General features: G+C 40.0%; 1 protein-coding gene across 7 annotated transcripts in view; it reads left to right on the top strand.

Annotated features, from left to right (window-relative positions):
- UNC5D (unc-5 netrin receptor D) overlaps nt 1-22,160 on the top strand; it is a 441,192-nt gene that overhangs the window by 348,458 nt on the left and 70,574 nt on the right. For 4 of the 7 annotated variants that reach the window (XM_038384983.2, XM_043503013.1, XM_038384980.2 and 1 more), the window contains 3 exons: nt 8,376-8,556; nt 9,794-9,961; nt 11,975-12,139. In XM_038384983.2, coding sequence (XP_038240911.1) covers nt 8,376-8,556; nt 9,794-9,961; nt 11,975-12,139 — 514 coding nt within the window. The remainder of the gene's footprint in view (nt 1-8,375; nt 8,557-9,793; nt 9,962-11,974; nt 12,140-22,160) is intronic. The other 3 variants (XM_043503014.1, XM_038384987.2, XM_038384986.2) reach the window with 1 other exon arrangement.

Raw genomic sequence — 22,160 nt, 5'->3', positions numbered from 1 at the left:
ACTTTGTTGTTGACAAAGAACGCAGGTGTGATTATTTCTTGTAATTTTGTTGTCTGTATAGTCTCTGCCTTTGCATTTCATCATTCTATCCCCCTCTCCCCCATTTTGAATCATATTGCAATAAAAACTGCAGTAAATATCAGAGGATTCATGGTGTTTAGCTTTTACCATGTGCAAATATTTTTAAAGTGGACACATTAAACATAATTTCTCCTACAGAACAGTCCATGTGTTTTGGTGCCATTTATTACCAGGGTTTAGGTTTGATTCCTGCAATGAATACAAAGTTAGAGGCAATGTCACAGTTACATAAAGTTGCTTTCTAACTATAATTCCATCAGATATTGTGTGTGTAATGTGAAAACAAAAATTGTGTTGTGGGGGGGAGTTGTAAATCAGGACAAAACAAAGCATGAAGAGTGGATAAACCAGGGACGAGGGGATTGGTGATGTGAGGTATGGAGCCTTTCATCCATAGGTCAGTGATTTTAAATTGGTCTTTAGTCAAGAGTGGCCAAAAGTTATCTGCAGGATTTTCGCTGATCAATGTCTTCTGTGAAACTGTTGTGTGGTCTTAGTGCCAGTTGTGCTACCTAGGTTTATACACACACAATGAAAAGACAGACCCTGCTCCAATGAGCTTACAATCTAAGTATAAAAGAAATGATACATTTTGCCTTATCCACTGTGTCTCCCTGGTAACTGAAAAAAAGTTGTGATGAGTGTAATTAGCAGCAGTCATCTCACAAGCAGCAATATATCTAAGTGTTTTTCTAAAGTGCCCTCCACCATAATGTCCAAGCACTGATAGAGTGGATTTGTCTTTAAAGCATGAAACTGATCCAAAAATTTTAATGCACTTTTGAAGATGCAAATGATGGCTTGTTTCGTAAGGACTTGAGGCAGCAGTGGTGTTGGCTTAATTGATAGGAGAAGGTTAAGGGAATATTTACTAATTTTCCCAATTTAGAAGGGAGTCTATTTAAAAAATTGTGAAGTGACAAGGTAATAGGAAATATGTTGCAGCTATTAGCCAGATGTTGACCTTTCCCATCTTAAGATTGCACAGCATTAATCTTGGATCCAGAAGGCAATTGATTCTCTCTTCAAGGGGAGCTGACATTCTAACTATATTATCTCTGATATATGTGTACTCTGGTTATTGACCAAATGAGAAAGTCAGATGCTGTAGGTAAAGGGCAGGATAGTTTAATCTAAATGCAGAGGTACTGAGGTCCTTTGTATTCTGACCTATAAAATTATCATTTGTGCCCAAAGGACCAGACTGGACTTCTATATAGAGTGCTTCCACCGACGTGCACGGGCTGAAATTGTGGAAAAGCAGCATCACTTGCCCCATAACCTCAGCCGTGCAGAACACAATGCCATCCACAGCCTCAGAAACAACTCTGACATCATAATCAAAAAGGCTGACAAAGGAAGTGCTGTCGTCGTCATGAATAGGTCAGAATATGAACAAGAGGCTGCCAGGCAGCTCTCCAACACCACTTTCTACAAGCCATTACCCTCTGATCCCACTGAGGGTTACCAAAAGAAACTACAGCATTTGCTCAAGAAACTCCCTGAAAAAGCACAAGAACAAATCCGCACAGACACACCCCTAGAACCCCGACCTGGGGTATTCTATCTGCTACCCAAGATCCATAAACCTGGAAATCCTGGACGCCCCATCATCTCAGGCGTTGGCACCCTGACAGCAGGATTGTCTGGCTATGTAGACTCCCTCCTCAGGTCCGAAGCTACCAGCATTCCCAGCTATCTTCGAGACACCACTGACTTCCTGAGGAAACTACAATCCATTGGTGATCTTCCTGAAAACACCATCCTAGCCACTATGGATGTAGAAGCCTCTACACCAACATTCCACACAAAGATGGACTACAAGCCGTCAGGAACAGTATCCCCGATACTGTCACGGCTAACCTGGTGGCTGAACTTTGTGACTTTGTCCTCACCCATAACTAATTCACATTTGGGAACAATGTATACCTTCAAATCAGCAGCACTGCAATGGGTACCCACATGGCCCCACAGTATGCCAACATTTTTATGGCTGACTTAGAACAAAGCTTCCTCAGCTCTCATCCTCTAATGCCCCTACTCTACTTGTGCTACATTGATGATGACATCATCACCATGGACCCATGGAAAAGAAGTGCTTGAGGAATTCCACCATGATTTCAACAATTTCCATCCCACTTGCCCACATCAGCCTCAGCCTGGACCAGTCCACACAAGAGATCCACTTCCTGGACACTATGGTGCTAATAAACGATGGTCACATAAACACCACCCTCTACCGGAAACCTACTGACCGCTATTCCTACCTACATGCCTCCAGCTTTCATCCAGACCACACCACACGCTCCATTGTCTACAGCCAAGCTCTACGATACAACCGCATTTGCTCCAACCCCTCAGACAGAGACAAACACCTACAAGATCTCTATCAAGCATTCTTACAACTACAGATTGAAGAAACAGATTGACAGAGCCAGAAGAGTACCCAGAAGTCACCTACTACAGGACAGGCCCAACAAAGAAAATAACAGAATGCCACTAGCCGTCACCTTCAGCCCCCAACTAAAACCTCTCCAACGCATCATCAAGGATCTACAACCTATCCTGAAGGATGACCCATCACTCTCACAGATCTTGGGAGACAGGCCAGTGCTTGCTTACAGACAGCCCCCCAACCTGAAGCAAATACTCACGAGCAACCACACACCACACAACACAACCACTAACCCTGGAACCTATCCTTGCAACAAAGCCCGTTGCCAACTGTGTCCACATATCTATTCAGGGGACATCATCATAGGGCCTAATCACATCAGCCACACCATCAGAGGCTCATTCACCTGCGCATCTACCAATGTGATATATGCCATCATGTGCCAGCAATGCCCCTCTGTCATGTACATTGGCCAAATTGGACAGTCTCTACGTAAAAGAATGAATGGACACAAATCAGACGTCAAGAATTATAACATTCAAAAACCAGTTGGAGAACACTTCAATCTCTCTGGTCACTCGATTACAGACCTAAGAGTGGCTATCCTACAACAAAAAAGCTTCAAAAACAGACTCCAGCGAGAGACTGCTGAATTGGAATTAATTTGCAAACTGGATACAATTAACTTAGGCTTGAATAGAGGCTGGGAGTGGATGGGTCATTACAGAAAGTAAAACTATTTCCGCATGTTTATCCCCCCAGCCCCCACTGTTCCTCAGATGTTCTTGTCAACTGCTAGAAATGGCCCACCTTGATTATCACTACAAAAGATCCCCCGCCTCCCCGCGCTCTCCTGCTGGTAATAGCTCACCTTAAGTGATCACTCTGGTTACAGTGTGTATGGTAACACCCATTGTTTTATGTTCTCTATGTATATAAATCTCCCCACTGTATTTTCCACTGAATGCATCCGATGAAGTGAACTGTAGCTCACGAAAGTTTGTGCTCAAATAAATGTGTTAGCTTCTAAGGTGCCACAAGTACTTCTTTTCTTTTTGCAAGTCTGCATTGTTCCTGTTGGTTATTAAATGTCTATATATTCTCAAACAAGGTATGTGAGAGAGAACAGAAAATCCAGGCATATCAGTCAGTCCTGCAGGTGAATAAGCTGTACTAATTGGTGTGGAAGGGATACTGCACTAACCGATTTAAGATTCAAAATGGAGATTTGGCTTAAAATTTAAAATGTGGAGAGGCAACACTGGTGTGTGGCACACGAAATCTATTAAAATATTTTTTTTCATTATTTCTTTCTATGACAATTTTAAAAATTGTGTCCCCTGAAATCCTGTGAAACTGGAATATGGCAAGGCAGGGACAGTGCTTAGGAACCAGTGTGTGCAAATAACCAGAACAAGGGGAAACTGATCATTCTATTCTTCATTGTCCAAGCTGAATAAAATGCAAAAAAGATGTGGTGTAAATTAGGTATTTAATAATTTTGTTTTAATAATCTTGGGGCTGTTATTTTTGTATTGCTCATTTTATTGAATTGTATAGACAGTTTCTTAAAGTATTTCTGAGCCCAACGGGAAGTATTATTTATGTGTATTGTAGTGGCACCTAATCATGGACCAGACCCCATTGTGCTGTTCATCAAGCATGTAAGAGAGACTGTCCCTACTCTAAAGACCTTGCAATGTATTGAATGAAATGATATAGTTCAATAAGGATTTCTGAACGTAACACTTCCCAAACCTGTATCTTATTCAGACAAATACCCATCCAATATGACATAACTACTTAAACTGACATAAAAATATCCAGTCTCTACACAGGGCTGTGTGCAAAAAACTTTTGTCTGCATCACCCTCTTGAAATATTCTTCTAAGGAGAATAGAGAGCTCCCCAGGTGTAAATTGGCATAGCTCATTGAAGCGAACAGGTTTATGCCTGTTCAAGCGCCCAATCCAGCATCCTTGAAGGCAGCAGAAAGCCTCCCAATGACTTCAGTGATCTTTGAAACAAACTCTAAAACCCACTGAGGATTTTGGCCTGTAAGGTTTTTTTATTGTGCTATCTCACACATGAGAAGCACCTTTGAAAAGGACAGGGTTTTAAAAGAGTCATGCTACCTTTCCTAACTCTTCTCTGCGATGTCTGCCTCATCTGTATTGCTGCCTTCATTAATATTCTGATGGACATTTACAAGTCTCCAGGGTACTCTGATTTTGTAATCGGGAAATTGGAAGATGTGTGTTCATAATATTTATATGGGTACATATTTGAATACGATTCATGTGCATACATTAATTTGATTAAATTTTTTTGCACAGGCTAAGCATTATTAGACTTCACCACTTAAAGCATCTCACATGTGTGTTTTGTGCCTATGAAGTTGGCACTGAAATATTTTTATGGTATATTTTCAATAGACAAAAAAATGGATGAGCTTTTTTATTTATTGAACTCTTTTGTCTTAAAAATAACCAACTCCCACTACAATCTACCTGTGATGTGCTGTGCTTAACTGATTTCATTTTGATAGTGCTGTAAGCTGGTCTTTGATAATTGCCTTCTGTAATTGGAACAAATTTATGATTATGCTAATTCATCCTCTGCTACCCAATGTGGAGAAGCTGAGTTAATCCATATCTGCCCCTGCATTTCTTTTGTAGATCATTACATGATTAGCCTTTGGTGGAAATTTATGGGAACATTTTAATTCTGAGCAGGCATGATTTCTGGGGGAAAAAACATTTTTATATATAAACTTAAGTTGCATTATAGACAGTCATTCTGAAACTTAGTTCATGAGTCAAGTATTAAAGATCTTCAGACAGTCTAATCCTTAAAAAGGCAGCTATTTTCAGTACATTATAATAAATTGCATGACATCCACTGATGATAAAGCAAGGGAAGTTAAATGCTAATGAATTTTAAGTCAACTCTTTAGAGATTCCAGGTTAAAAATTCAGAGTTAGTGTTTCATTTGGATATGGAAATGTGGTGAATTATCTCACACCTTTACTTTTTGTGTCCTTTGTGGAGAAGTTATCTAAAGGGAACCTAGATCACTGGAAATGGTAAAATAAAAAAAGCCAAGTTAGCAGTTCATCCTTTAAAAAATTGGTTTCTAAACTCCTGCTGCTTTAGAAGTATTAATCAGATGTGGCAGAGGCACCTTACCGTTTTAAAGAAAGTAATTCTCTAGGAGAAGGGGGTCTTGCAGTGGTGGCTGGGATTAGTGAGGAGAATTCACAATGCTGTCAAAATGCAGATAAAAAGTAAAAGGCACTGCATGCCCTCGCTTACAAATCATCTTTTGATTGCACATCTCTCAATGTTTTCATGTTTATGTTCCGTCTGTTTAATGTTCTCCCTTCACACTGATCATCATTCTTTTAAATGCTTTGCATTAATGTAAACGTTTTTTATTCGCAATCTCAGGCTCAGTAAACAATGGATCACAGTGCTCACGCGCTCTCTCCCCCCCCCGGAAAATATTGAGTTGTCTAAAGGAAAAATAGCATGAAGTCCAAAAGTGCTGTTGTAACAGAAACCTGGAACTAAAAAAAATGATCCGGTGAGAGAGTCACAATGTAAAATATATATATAGGTGTAAAATCATGAACTCCAGTCTGCACTAGCACTAGTCACGTTTGTCATTTCATTTAATATTACTAGACATGTTTGTCATTTCCATGCACATAAAGTGAATGTAATTCTGACTGGTTTCAGAGTAGCAGCCGTGTTAGACTGTATTCGCAAAAAGAAAAGGAGTACTTGTGGCACCTTAGAGACTAACATTTATTAGAGCATAAGCTATGAAGTGAGCTGTACCTCACGAAAGCTTATGCTCTAATAAATTTGTTCGTCTCTAAGGTGCCAAAAGTACTCCTTTTCTTTTTGTAATTCTGACTGTGACCATTGGAATTCTGTCACTTGACTCGTTCTGGTGCTGTAGTTCCACAGTTTAACTTGGATTCCTAGTTTCTTTGATGAGGCATAGTCTGATTGCAAGTGTTGAAGTTAATTGCATGGAGGAAAATGAATAGTATGTGGATTTCAATTCATTTGATAGTTTCCTACCTCACTCAGACTAAAGCGAACTGTAATAAACCAGTGTAAATCCATCTAAAGAATAATCATTGATGGAGGAAAAGTATGATCAAATAATCCATAAGCGGTAAAACAAGGAGGGATAGCCCCTAAAGCTAAAAATGAGGAAGACATCTTAACAGGTACATTCAAATACTGTTTACACATCCTATGTAATCCCAGTAAAATGAATAAGCCAGAACTTGAGCCTGAGGCCTTGTCTACACTACAGGGGAAATTCGATCTAAGCTATGCAATTTGAGTTATGTGACTAGCATAACTCACATCGACGTAGATTTGATCTACTTACCACAGGGTCCACACTACGCGATGTCGATGGGAGATGCTCTCCTGTTGACTCCCCCTACTCTTCTCGATCCAGTGGAGTACAGGAGTCGACGGGGGAGCGATCTGCGGTTGATATAGCAGGTCTTCACTAGACCTGCTAAATCGACCACCGATGCATCGATTGTTGCTTGTCGATCCCCCGGTAAGTGGAAACAAGCCCTTATCAATTAGGCGTTGGTGAAAGGGAGGTGATTCTGTTCAGGGGTAGAGGTCAGCTGAAACACCAGTGAGAATAAATGCAAGGAGTGGGACTGATGAATTAAGGTGTCTATAACTATGTGATTGCTATCAAGACTGACCAATAGAGGAGGTGGCTTCTAGGATGTGACAGAACATACCTTAGTTGTTCATCCACCATTATGTAATTTCTCTCTAAACGTTGTCTGGTCTCACGTGCAGCACACAAGTATATGTCCCAGGAACTGTCCTTTACTTTCCATGAAAAAGAGTTTTAAGGAACAATGTTAAATAATGGTAAAGTTTGAAACACAAAATACATAACTAATGTTATGGTGATGGGAGCATTCTGAATACCTAGATACATAGAAGTGTTTAGAATGCTTGATGCTAAACTTAACAATGATGCTGCATCTTTAACTCATCTTGCTATCTTTTTTGTCTAATAGCATACGCTAAAAATAGAGGAGGAAATGTACCCCAAGCTTAAATTTTTCAGCTATTGTGTTTATAAAATATGTCACATGGTTCAAATATGCATCCAGTCCCTTGCTTAGCAGATCTGTATACTAGTCAATAAATTTCTTATATCCATGGGTATCATATAAGAAAAACATTGCCATAAACCCCCGTCTCCCTTCAAAGGCTGGCTTCCATCTGACTGTGCCATGTTGCAGAGATGTTACGAACTATAGGTATGTCAGTTGCACACCTTCTGTCCCCAGCTAACCAAAATGACTAATGGTACTGGAAGAGGAACCTGCTGTCTGGCATGAAATCTAATTGGCTTTGATGGTCTGCTTTTGCAGATTTGTTTATAAACTGGAAAATCTACAAATTGCAGACCATCTGCACAGAACAGTGTGCTAATGAATGCCTGTAGCCTGCAAATCCATAAGCTCATTACCTCAAAGTTGCAAGTCCTTCCACAAGTTCCCAACTGAGGTTATCCATCTGAACTGAGACTTGGAAGGGTATTTGACTTCAGGATACAACCCTACCTCCTTTCAGTCTGAAAAACCTGTCTATAAAAATGAGACACATTTGTTCAGCCTCTTAACAGGGTCTAAAGATTTCACTTCTGTTTTTAGTTTCTCAGTTCTGTAAAACACCAATTCACCATGCCTTAAATTAATGTCAGTCAGACATTCCAAGTGCCTTGCAGATAGCTTCTGCAGTAACAATAATTATCCCTGGGTCATGGTTATTTTCACTGTGCATCTTTCTCTCCAGCTGTTCTGCTTCATTCTCTTCTCATCTCCCTACCCATCAGGTGGAATGGCTTAAGAATGAGGAGCCGATCGATTCCAACCAGGATGAGAACATTGACACTAGGGCAGATCACAACCTGATCATCCGCCAGGCCCGTCTGTCTGATTCTGGGAACTACACCTGCATGGCTGCCAACATAGTGGCCAAGAGAAGGAGCACGTCTGCAACAGTCGTGGTGTATGGTCAGTAGAAACGTGCAATAATATTTACTGCCTAGATTCTTTGCATCCGTAATAACCAGTGGGTTGCAAATAAAGATCATATTTGTTTGTACAGTGCCTAGCACAATGGGGTCCTTGTCAGTGATGAGGGCTTCCAGGCACTCCGAGAGGACAAAAATAATAAATAATCCTTGTTCCAGTTATTAATAAGGTCCACTTATAAGCCTGGCCAAAGAAATAAGCCTTACACTTGGTGCTCTTAAGCCCTAATTCAGAAAAGCACTTAAGCACGTGTCTAAATTGGGGGGAGGGATAGCTCAGTGGTTTGAGCATTGGCCTGCTAAACCCAGGATTGTGAGTTCAATCCTTGAGGGGGCCATTTAGGGATCTGGGGCAAAAATTGGGGATTGGTCCTGCTTTGAGCACGGGGTTGGACTACATGATCTTCTGGGGTCCCTTCCAACCCTGATATTCTATGAAATATCATTCTGAATAGAGATATGCTCAAGTGCTTCCCTTAATTGGACCTATGTAGCATTATACAAACACTAGATAATGAATCTAAGGGCTGGTCTTCACTACGGGGAGATTGACACTGCTGCAATCGATGCAGCAGGGGTCGATTTAGCAGGTCTAGTGAAGACGGCTAAATCGACGGCAGAGTGCTCTCCGGTTGACCCCGGTACGCCACCTCTCCGAGAAGAGTAAGGAGGAAGTCGACCTAAGTGAAGTCGACTCTAGCTACGTAGCTGGAGTAGTGTAACTTTGGTTGACTTACCCTGGTAGTGAAGACAAGCCCTTAAATGTTGTGTGGCACTGGTAAAAGAAGCAGAAACTTTTATTTTACCACACCCTGTTGCTTACAGTGTTCGTTAAACTGGAGAGTGACATTTTATCGATGAAGTCAGAGGCATGCCTAAACCATCGCTTTTTAAAAAAATGATTGTGTTTATCCTTTAAGTGAAGCATATTTGAAGAGAACTGAGGTGCCTGCCTCCGCATTCCCTTTAGAGTCTGTCAGTCATTACACCTTCTGGCATATAAACCCACCAAAGGCAAACACAGCAGTTCTTTGACACCGTGTCCTTTATGTAATTGCATCCTGGTGCTATTTAGGTGGTGAGGCCCCTATTTGGGCTTGGAATTTACCTTGCAGAATATATAAAAAAGAAAAATCTGAGAACAAAGGGATCAGAAATGAAGACTTGATGCTTAAGTCTTACCATGCCATCCATAATGCCATGCGTGTGTGTTGCAGTGAATGGAGGCTGGTCGTCATGGACTGAGTGGTCTAACTGCAATGTGCGGTGTGGCCGAGGCTGGCAGAAGCGATCCCGGACCTGTACCAATCCTGCTCCGCTCAACGGGGGTGCTTTTTGTGAGGGAATGTCAGTGCAGAAAATTACCTGCACTTCACTTTGCCCTGGTGAGATATCCAAGTCTAACTTTAAATGTCACACCAAGAGAGCGTTCTCTCCATCTGAAGTGCTTGGTGGCTTCCTGTGCTATGCAGAGCTACTGGGATCAAAGGGGAAATGGGAAGGCATTTGTGTATTTGTTTAGACCGAAGTTCATAGTCTGTGCTTTTTATCTTTTTGTGCAATAGCAAAAAATGTTACAATCATCTGTGACCTGATCTGGTAGGGTACTTGGTGCCCAGTGAATTCACCTGGGTGCTTAGGCACTAAACAGTGCTTGTTGTGATATAAAGAGAGGTCTCCACATATTCAAGGACTGGTCCCCCTTAAAACTTGGTACAGCACTCCATTCCATACCTCTTGAATGTAGGGCTTAGTGATGTTGGTAACTTTAACAGGAGAAACACAGAACCCTGAGTTCGGGACATAATAAGTAAATAAAGGATGGTTTGGTTTTCAAATGCTTTGCTTTAAAATGCATTTTCCCTTTGTATACCAAACTGAGGTTATAACTGAAGCATAGTTATGTCCCTTGAGACAGTGTATTGCCTCTCTTGTTCACCTGAAACACTATTTGTCTTATTTTGGGGAAGTGAGGGTATGTCCAACACATGTGAGTAAACAAAACTGGTGTGTGTGTATAATTTTAAGATTTAGTATTTTTGTTGGGCCTGATTCTTACCTCATTTAAATTGGTGGGAGTCTCTCCATTAACTTGTATAGGCTTTGGCCCAGTATTTACTGATTTGGGATTTAAAAGACTCTTAAGTGCCTGTGTTCACCTGACTTGTGTGTAAGAAGTGTAGACGGAAATGTGGAATGCTTTTAGGGTGTGAGTGGGGACAGAGAGAACTACAGATAAGTCAGAGACATACTGATCCTAGATCTCACTCAGGGCATTAAAGAGAGACCACCAAAGTCATCGGTGCTCTTTTTGTAAATGTCAACACTGTTCCTGCTCTAGAGTTGTGTGAAACCTTCACACTTCGGCCTCTTTGGAGCTGAATTTTGGATGAACACTAGGAGCTAATAGCTGCATTATGAAGAAATATCTATCAGATTCCCCCTTACAGTTTTTTATTGGCTGTAGGTGATGGTCTTTACTTTCTGCCCTAAACTGTTAGATATTGCTACTGAACTCTATTTAGACTAAAAGAAAAGGAGGACTTGTGGCACTTTAGAGACTAACAAATGTATTTGAGCATAAGCTTTCGTGAGCTACAGCGATGAAGTGAGCTGTAGCTCATGAAAGCTTATGCTCAAATACATTTGTTAGTCTCTAAGGTGCCACAAGTCCTCTTTTTCTTTTTGCAAATACAGACTAACATGGCTGCTACTCTGAAATCTATTTAGACTGTCTACACTGTACCACTGCAGCTATGCCGCTGTAAGATCTCCGGTGTAGCCACTCTATGCTGATGGGAGAGAGCTTTCCTGTCAGCATAATTAAACCACAGTCGATAAATGGTGGTAGCTATCTTGGCGGGAGAGCATCTCCCACCAACATAGTGCTGTCCACACCGATGCTTTTGTCAGTGTAACTTATGTCAGTCAGGAGGTGGTTTTTTCCTACCCCTGAGCAACATAAGTTTTACCTGCAGAAGTGTTAGTGTAGACATAGCCTCAGAAAGATGCTGTGTTCCACCCCAGAGGTGGCTGTGTTTCAGTGGTGGAGATCTGTATAATATGGGAGAGAAGACCATTAGAATCCTAAAGATCTTTAGGATCTTTCTGGATAATAGATGCTAGATATGTGTCATCAGACATGGCCTGCATCTTTAAAATCAGTATTATGTAGCTCTTATCCAGAAATAAAGCTCATCTTCTGTACAGACATTTCTTGAGATTGATAGTGTGTGCTCCAGTTGTTAAGTCCCCCTGAGTGGGGGACTTAGGTTTCTTTAAAAGTAACTCTGAACACATCTGAATAACCAGTGAAGCAGGTAGCGTTCAGTACAGTCTGATCCCACCAGCTGGGCAGATAACACATAGTGATCATGTTTACTTTTCTTCCTTTTTAGTGGATGGTAGTTGGGAGGTGTGGAGCGAATGGTCAGTCTGCAGCCCAGAATGTGAGCATCTGAGAATTCGGGAATGTACAGCTCCACCTCCAAGAAATGGAGGAAAATTCTGTGAGGGCTTTAGTCAAGAATCTGAGAATTGCACCGAAGGGCTTTGTATTCAAGGTAGGTGACATGACAATGACCCCTCTCATTAACAGCGACCTGAAGGCATTTCCTTCTGAAAGAGATGCCTGACTGCAGGGCTCTAGAATGCAACACCATCACTCACATGGAGGCTCGTGGCTGAAATCCTTACAGATGTTGGAATACATTTTCAGGGAGTTGTGTATCTGCCAATTTGAAATTCATTTGACTCTTGGCTCTTCGTTATGGCCTGAGGCAAAGCCCCCTGAAGTCAATTATAAGGCTCACTCTGACTTCAAGGGCCTCTCTGTTAGGCCCAAAGTGAATAATTTATCAGGATTTAGGAAGTGTAACCTGTACAGGCCAGGCTCACTTCATATGGACAGCACCAGTTGGTTGATTCTGGTAAGCCATGTAAAAATCCTTCATGTATGTACAATTTTGCCCCAGTGAGTCACCCAGCAGAAGTGTATTTCACACTATTGGAACAAGTCCTTTAGCTTTCCAACTTCTCATGGGATTAAATGGGTGAAGCACCAACATGTGTCTTGTTGGTGCCTTAGATAATTTGGGTCAGATTCAGTTCTCATTTGCACCTTTGCAACTCAGTAAAATTTCAAAGGTGTAACTAAGGGCTGATTTAAGCTCTGCATGTTAAGTGTGAACTCCTTGCAACAAGATCCTGATGCTTTTTGAATGTTTGGAAAGCATTTAGCACATTGTGATTGCTGTGATAACAACTAAGGATCCAAGAAAAATCAGGGCTGCAGCTGAAATATCAACTTAGAGGTGCAGAACATCTGGGACAGCTGCATATTCTTGAAATAAATGAGAAATTAAGAAGTTTATTCCTCTGTTACATTCAGTTCCATTTCCATGAAGCAATGTTGTCACCTCATCTCATTATAGCAATAAAATGGCAGCTTTGGGAACAATCAGGGACTCTAGGACTGAAATAAGTGAATTGAAAAAACAAACAAACCAAGTTTGTTTTATTTTTAAATAGTTTCCTTTGGAGCTTAGGCTCCAATCTAATCCAGTTAGTGTGGCAGTGTTCTGTGGTGGCCAAAGCACTGGACTGGGAATCAGGAGACCCAGGGTCTATTCCTAGTTCTGCCACAGACCTGCTGGGTAAGCCATCTGTAAAGTGGGGATAATGACTTTCCTTATGCAAAGTGTTTTGAGAACTGTGGATCTATTGCTTTTTTTTTAAATTAAAGGGTTCCTGACATCTGTGTTAATCACTCAGTGTTTGAACTTACCTTTTATTCACTATAGTTTATAAGTAGTTTACTGCAGTTTTATTGGATGATAAAGGGAACGTCTCCTGCATAGGTCCATCCCCTGTAGGGCAACGTGCCTTGCACAGAACTGGCACTGGCTGTTGTGGCTACCTGTGGCATTGAACACTTTCAGACTGCTCTAAATTTGTAGTGTTGCTTCATCATCCAGCAGCCAAATCCCTCCCTAGTGCAGATCTGCTGAATTCAATAGCATTTGCAATCCGGTTCGGATGTGGTGGTCGGCCTGAAGTCTCTAGCTTGCACTGCTTCCCCTTCTCACTACCATGTCTAAAATGCCTTTAACTAGTAGGACATCCTCTCTATATAGGTCCAACATCTGCTAGCTGAATGAGAATAATACTCTGATCTGGTATGGCGGTTTCCAATGGTGTCTTTCCTCCGTTAATGCCTACTACTCTATGTAGAAATTCAAAGGAAGAATTAAAGGAAAAAGTATATTGTGCCTAACCAGTTGCACAAAGGTGTACATTCGATGGGAAGAAAGTGGTACCTTTATGACCCCATCTGGGAAACAGCTCATCTTTCAGCATGAGATTTGATTACCTTTTATTTTATGGCCATTAGTAACTTTTGTAGATGGTGAAGCTTAAGATATTAAATTATCTAAGGATTTTCAAAAGAGTTTGTATTTCAACGCCTACACCCCTTCAACTTTAAAGATCCCAAGCCTGGCTTTTTTTTTTTTAAATGTGGTCATGTGATCGCTCATTCATTAGCTGAGATTTCCAGTGCTACAGCACAGTCCCTCCAGCTTCTGAGACATTAAATTAACAACCATTGATTGGTTAAGAGAGCATAGGCAGGATTTACAATTTATTTGTTTTCTTGGGTATAAGCAGAATAGTTAGTGAGAATCCGTGGGATACAGAATTCATTCAGCATTTGAGGATCAGCCTGTGGTGAATGTAAGATGCTCATTGTTCTTTCTCCCTGCTATGCCTGAGATGAATGCCCTTCCCCACAGATGCTTGCTACGTCCCGCATGCCTTCCTGCGTATTTCTACAATATGCATATTAGTATATCCATTGAAAATCAATCTCAAGTTGTTACCATGGTGTGACCTATCAGAAGTATGTACTGAAAGGGGCATACAAGGATGTAGCTGTGCACTGCAGCACGTATCCACGTTTATGGCAGTCATGCAGGTGGCCTGCTAGCTATTCTATGGCCCTCATCAGTAGTATCTGGATGTTTCTTATAGAAAGTGTCCCTAAAGTGTTCCCTGTTGATTTTACTGAAGTTTTGCTAGAAAGGTAAAGGGATCTGCTTTCACTTCTGGAAGCTGCAATGATAATTCCCTCCACTTACACTGTGCAGTATAATACCAGTACCTTGCCTAAAGTGTCTCATGCCATACTTATACATTAAAGATGGAGGGACAGAGTTGCCTCCTAGAATTATCGTGACAGTGTGCAAAGGAGCTCATTGCCTGAGGGGTGGTTAAATTTGTCAAAAGAGCATATCACAAATATCAGTGCTAGATAAATTTACCTGTATTTATTGTGGTAGTTTCATGATCTCAGGGCAAGGATACAATCTCCCTGTGGTTTGTACAGGGCTGAGCACAATGGGACACAGATCCTGACTGGAGCATCTGAGTATTGTTGTATTGTTAATAGTGTATATTATCTGACAGGCCTCTGTTGTGCAGCTTTTCCAACCATTTCCAAAGGGTTAATTTCCCCTTTCTTAGGCATTTTGGTTCTTTCTGAGCAGTCCATCTAGGTGCAATCTGTAGCCTTGTCTCTGAATGCCCTTGCCAGGAGAATTTTTTTTACAATGAACCCTATCATGACTGTCTGCAGTGAATTATCACTTTAATATTGGTTCAAGTGCCTCTTGGATGTTGCAGGAACACAGAAACGTAGGGCTATGCCAGCCAAGTGTCTCCTGAGGACCACACCTGATACTTGATATTGACTCCAGGAGTTTTAAAAAAACATGTCTTCAAAAAATGCACTGGTGGAGCTCTGTGTAGAAGCAGTGAACTCAGCTACAAGAGACTTTCCTCAGACACATTTCTATGGTAGATGAGGGGGAATCTGTCTCGTATTATATTTGAATTCTATTTCTGGACCTGGCAGTGATACACTCAGTAAACTTGGACTTTTTGCTTAGCCTCTGTACTGTCCCAGTTCTCAAATTTAGGAACAACCACTGAAAACCAGACACATGTCAAGTGGGAATGTTTTCCATATCAAAAACCAGAAATCTGTAAGATTCTGCAGAGTGAATCTCACACACTTGGGTACCTCAGTTAATTGACTGAAAACGTGCTCTTCGAGTCCAGTTTCTTTTAATGACCTACCTTTAGCTGTAATACACTCATCTGCTGCTGTACCCTGTAATATGGCATTCAGACTGGAATCTGTATGGACTGTACCTTTAGAGAAGAGCTTGATTGTAAGTCCCATTGGCAGAAGCAGAATGTTCTTGGGATGTGGGCAGTTCTGAATGGTGCTTTTTACCTAGTCTCATACAAAAGAGAGTTTGACTCTTTCCACTTGTTCCCACAATTACAAACCCAGTAGTTTTGGGTCCTGAAGATAAAGCAGATTTCCTTTAGAAGGGATTATTAGCACCTTTGGTTTTCCAGAGATCCGAGTTGAGGAAATTCTACAATTGTGATTGAAAGCAAAGAAACTTCAGAATGTAAAGAACCTGTTGCCAATCCATCTTCTTTGTCGGGAAACAAATAAATAATGATAATATTTTTTTTAAAAGTGACTTATGCTTCAAGACACAAATAAGACCACTGATTACAGATGCAGGTACAGTGCAGCAAAGCCACTTTTTCTCTTATTAAATTTAAATGAAAGGTGTCATACTGACAACCCTGGGCGAGACACAAGTCCTCTGTTTATCCACAGAATGGATATGGTACAGCTTTAGCTGTTTTTGCTTTATTCACTCTACTACCCTGTTAATGTGTCCCACTGCTTACCAGGAGGAACTCTAGTTCTCAGGGATAAAAGGAAGTTCATATCCCAGGCAAGGGGATCAGTGAACGTCACTGATGGTGGTTTTACAATGTGGACATTTATCTAACTGAAAACTGGAAAGAAACCCAGCAGCTCCTTTCATGTGGGCTGCCAAAAAGCTGTGACATGGCAACAACATTTGTTCAGTAATGCCCTGGTTTATTTAGTGTATTTTGGTTAGTTTACTTTACTTGGTTTATAAATTTTCTGGGGCAGGGACCAGCCTCTTGTTCTGTGTTTGTAGAGTGCCTAGCGTAACTGGATCATGGTCCATGCCTGGGGCCCATTGGTGCTACTGCAATACAAATAATAATTTTAGAATGTCTGCCTCATCTGGCTAATTTCATTACAGTAAACTGAAAAAAATGCATTGCCAAACTTAGCATAAAAATAATTTCACTTAAGTAATCTTGCCTTTTCCCACAGAATTCTAGTACTTCTGTGGGGCTTAATATTTAAAGAGATAGTGACTCTATACACTCAATTTTTGGTATAATTATTTTTCTTGAAAACAACAACACAAACTCTTCTGTCCAGTAATTAACTAAATAGAGTAGGTCTGGGAACAGTTTGTAGCAGAGCAAAAATCTTCTGTCTCTCTAGCAGATCTTTTTTTGCAAAGGGGACTTCACATGAGTCAAGTGTACGACGCTGTTGCAAAAAAAAAACAAATGTAATTTTGGGTTGCATTAGCAGAGGCATAGCCTGCAAGTCATGGGAGGTGATAGTACCACTCTACTTGACACTGGTTAGGCCTCAGTTGGACTAGTGTGTCCAGTTTTGGTCACCAGTATATAGAAAAGGATGTAGAGAAACTGGAAAGGATCCTGAGGTGAGCAACAAAGATGATCAAAGGGATGGAATGGAAGTCACAGGAGCAAAGGCTGAAGGAACTGGGTATTTTTCGTTTGGAAAAAATAAAATTAAGGGAGGACATGATAGTGGTTTTTATATACTTGAAAGGCTTCCATAAAAAAAAAAGCAGGACGAGGAGCGCAATGGGGTCAAACTACACTATAGCCGATTGAGATTAAATCTCAGGAAAAAATTCCTAACTGTAAGAACAGTAGGATAATGGAACAAACTGCCTAGGGAAGTAGTGAAATTTCCTTCACTGGAAGTTTTCAAAAAGAGGCCAGATAGCCATCTGCCTTGGATGGTTGAGGCAACAATCCTGCATCTTGGCAGGGGATTTGACCTAGATGATCCTTGCTGTCCCTTCTAACCTATGGGTCTATGATTCTGTGAGTTGCAAAATCTGTAAAATAATATATACAAAGAATTTGAATGAGAAAAGGAGCACTGTAAAATAATTTTGGCTCTAAATGCAAGCTTTATTTAAAAAAGAAAAATTGGATGGTGATGGGAGAATAAGGTTAAAAACCTTATGTGAGTAATTTTTTTATAATTTTGAAATATGTGAATGAGTTGGAGGTCTCTTTGTTTGTATGCTTGGGAGGAGGAGTTGTTAAATCGTTGGGAGCAAGTCACAATAACAATAGTTTCTATTTCATGTATTTGAATGAACACAAGTAAATGAAATTTAACACAGTGTTCGGTGCAGCTTGGACAGTGAAAATGAACTAGTTATTTGAAAAGGATAAATGGGATTAATTGTGAAAAGCAAACTAGATTACTGAAATTAAAAGGAGTTTAAAGTAGAAGACTATTAGGAACATATGTATTGACATCAAAATGATATTATTTAAATGATCAGAATTAAACTCTTGGCTGGCACTGAATAATGCCTAACCTGAAAAAAAAAATCTATAATTGGTTGATTTACATGCAAATCTCTCATTGTATAGATTATGGTTTCTACTCCTTTTGCAAGGAGAAAAAGGAGCCGAGGAAACTGTAATTGCAGATTTCTTTTTGTTGCACACATTAGTGATTGCTCACCCAACATTGGAGTCAGAAACCGGTCCATAGGTGTTGTACCTGAGATAGCAAAATTTGGGGTCAAGTCTGTTCTCAGTATTATCATTCTATGTAAGGAGTAACTGTACTGAAAGTTGATGATGCCACGCTGCTGTAAGAGAAAGAAGACTGAAGCCCAATGATTTAAAAGGATTTACTCTAGGTTTATACCAGTGGAGCTGAGATCAGGTCTGGCCCATTATGTGTTTCATTTTTTAAATAGGTTGCTCTCCTGGTTTTGATGGGATGGCAGGTGGTGGGGAGCATGTGTTTGCACCAGAACTTGAATCTCCTTATGTGTTAATTCAATTAGACTGAAATATTAAGTGTCTCTTGTCTCTTTCATCTTGGAGTGTGATATCATTACTCATTTATGGGTCATGCTGTATGTATATAGTTATGTCAAATTATTTTTAGGGCCATAATTGCTTTCGCAGCTAATAGGAATTGATGCAATTATCCTGTCTGGTTTTTATTTTCCTTCGTGTTCCAATATGTGCCTTACCAGCTCTGCTTTACATCCCACAGGGAATTGTGAGGGAAATGCAGTGCAGTGCTTCAGAAAACTAATCTCTTGGAGGTTATTTATCTCAGGCACAACTTGTTAACTTTCTTCCTTTCATGAGGCAAAAATAGAAATGAAACATTTCTGTACTTAACAAGTATGGACTCTTACAAAGGCAAGATGGAAACCCTAAATTGCAGATAGGGATTGCAGATACCAGCAGTTCTTTCTAGGTAGGAAAAGTTCTAATCCTTAGAAAGAATTTTCAAACTTTCATTTATTAAATGAAAATTTCAGTGACCAGTTGGGAGGTTAGGTAGATTTCATGGGAATCCAGTTCTCAGCTGAAACAGTGGTTCTCCAGGAAGTGAAATCTTTGAGGCAGAACAAGGAATAAAGTAGTTAAATAAGGACCTTCCCTCCAAAAAAAAAAATGAATCCAAATCATGGTAATACACAAATGTTGGACAAACAGTAGTGAATATGGTTTTCTGAAGATGTCTATACTTGTTGCTTACACAGCTCTCATTTAAAATAAGTAAGAGAAGCAAGGCTAAATATTAGCTATTTAAGGGGTCTAAAAACCCTGGAGGGAGACTGAATGATTACAGTAAACTGATAGGGTTAAAATGGGGCTGAATTAGTAGGAAACTATTCTACTGTTCCATCTCACCACTGGAGAATGTCTCCCGAGGGAAGTTTGGACGCTTTCTTATGTTGTTTAAAACTAGACTGGATATTATGCTGTAGAGAACCATGGTGCATTGGCAGGGAGACAGCCTAATAGAAATGTAGGTGCTGGAGATGGGGAACAAAACTAACCTTTCCCTCAAATTCCCTTCACATTTACCAAACTAAATCCATTTTGGATCTTGACGCAAATGTGTTATTCCAGAATTCATTTTTCCCTTTCCATTAGGAGTACAATGCTAGGTTTACACAATGATAACCAGTATGAATGTTGATGATTGAAAGGGCAATGCAGAATGAGCAAGGCTGGTGTATTAATAGGAGTTCTAAATATAAGTGCATATGAACTTATCAAGTCCTAATTTTTGGTATCATTTTGATATACACCACCTGTCTTTTCTGGAATCTATAGTATGTTTGGCAAATGATTGATTCTGTCTTCAGCAATACAATATTTTTTCGGTTTTCCAAATTCACATGAGTTGCAGATTGTGTTTAACCATTTCGACCATCTGGAAAGTTAAAATTATTTTTCGTTAAATGTTTGCATAAATAACTATGATAGAAGACAATTGTTGGAAAATAATTCCTTGGTCATCTATTCTATTTGACTTCAATAGCACAGAATTTTTCAGTATACTAAACCCATAAGTTTTTGGTCCAATCTCCTCTTAAATACTTAGGGTTGGGAGTTTCATCAAGTACCCATATCAAGTTGCCCCATAGCGTGCATGGTAATATACCATTCTGGGTGAGTGTGTTTTGGCCATATTCACAGACCAGTCATTCATAGCCAAATTGCAAAAATTTCATCTGTTGTCTGTCGTGGAATGTGACATGAAGACATCTATTAATGCCAAATTCATACACGTTAGGTCAGGGGAAGGAGTTTATCATGAAGAACTAGGTAGAGTAGTTAGGAGAGACCAAAACAGTTATATTTCAAAAATTGCTAATTGTCCGGGGTACAAAAATGGCTAGTGAGGTCCAGCAATAAGAATGTGACTCTAAAACAAGCTTTCAGACCAACAGCAGCAAATCAATGAAGTATTTGCCAGCTAAATGAAGGTTCATTTCTCCATTTGCACCTAATCTTCTTGCCTAAAAGGACACCAGTTTTTTGTAAAGTAAAGATACATCATGATGGGTAATGCCTGGTTGGCATTACAAGTGCAGAAGCTATGCACTAATCCATTTTCTCTCAGTCTCTAAAAATTAGACATCAGATTGCCTTCCCCTCGTGAACAGAATGAGGGTGGAGTTTTGTGGGGTTTTTTACTCTCCCCCCCACACGTGTGTATTTTTAATTAGAAAAGATTGCCATAGCATCACCAAGCTTGAGAAAAACAGAGAATGACTTGTGAAAGCAAAAATGACAGATCACTTTGGTTAGAGGCAGTCCTAAGTTTCTGTCAGTTTCTTGTGCATATGTTGCTTATTTCAGTGGCCATTCCATACTGTTGTTCTCTGTTGTATAGTTTTCTTGGTGGGTTTCTATGTAGAATCCAATGAGAAGGATATTGTGTGTGTGTGTGTGTGTGTGTGTGTGTGTTTTATTTTTTATCTCTTTGCTTTAAAGTTACATGTTTTATCTTGAAAAAACATTGATTTTTTCCCCCAGTGCCCACAAAAGCTTGCCAGGTTACAAACCGATGCACTACAAGCATCCTTTGCCAGTGCATCATAAACACCAAAACATTCTGCTTTTCCATACCTTAGCCAGCCAGCCATGTTGATTTTGGACAGATGGCTTCTGGTTCTGCCATTTAGCAGGAAGAGAACACCAAACTCATTTCATTTCTATTCAGATCTACTGTAGATTGTAATCTGTGTTTGCGGGAGGGGTATGTTTATTTCCATCTCAAATTAAATGATTTGTGGATCATTCACCATCTATGTACCCAATTTCCCATCATAAAGCATTTTAAAGGAAAACTGTACCATAGGGGCTCAGCATTTAATTACAGGACATAAAAATGAGTCTTTCAAAATGAATAATGGTGGACTTTTGTTTAACCACTGTAGCACTGACCCTTTTTATTGTCAATAAAAATAACGGAAATCACCTTATAACCAGTTTCCTTTCTTTATCATGCATTCAAATGGTCCATCTAGACTGTTAACCTGACTCTGACAATGGCTAATACCAGTTGCTTCAGAGGAAGAAACCCTATAATGGAAAACTATGGATTAGCTCACTTATTGAGAAAGTTTCCCCAATGCCAGGAAGCTAGAGAGAGATTTATACCCAAACCTCTATTATTTCATCCTAGCCATATATATCTTTTTAAAATCGTACTAAGTTCTTGGCCTCAATTATATCTTGCAGACGTGAATTGCACTATTTAGTTATGTACTGGTTATAAAAAATACTTTAATGAAAGGTTTCAGAGTAGCAGCTGTGTTAGTCTGTATTCGCAAAAAGAAAAGGAGTACTTGTGGCACCTTAGAGACTAACAAATTTATTAGAGCATAAGCTCACTTCATCGGCTGTAGCTCACGAAAGCTTATGCTCTAATAATTTTGTTAGTCTCTAAGGTGCCACAAGTACTCCTTTTCTTTTTACTTTAATGAAAGTTACTCATGCAGATAGTCTCTCTGAATTCTGTGAGATACTCATATGAGTTAAGGGTGGTAAGAGTGGGCCCTAAATTGCAGT

This window comes from Dermochelys coriacea, chromosome 26, assembly GCF_009764565.3.
Source record: "Dermochelys coriacea isolate rDerCor1 chromosome 26, rDerCor1.pri.v4, whole genome shotgun sequence".
In the NCBI taxonomy this organism is placed as follows: Eukaryota; Metazoa; Chordata; order Testudines; family Dermochelyidae; genus Dermochelys; species Dermochelys coriacea.
Note: the sequence above shows the minus strand (reverse complement) of the source record. Positions and strands in the feature narration are given on the sequence as shown.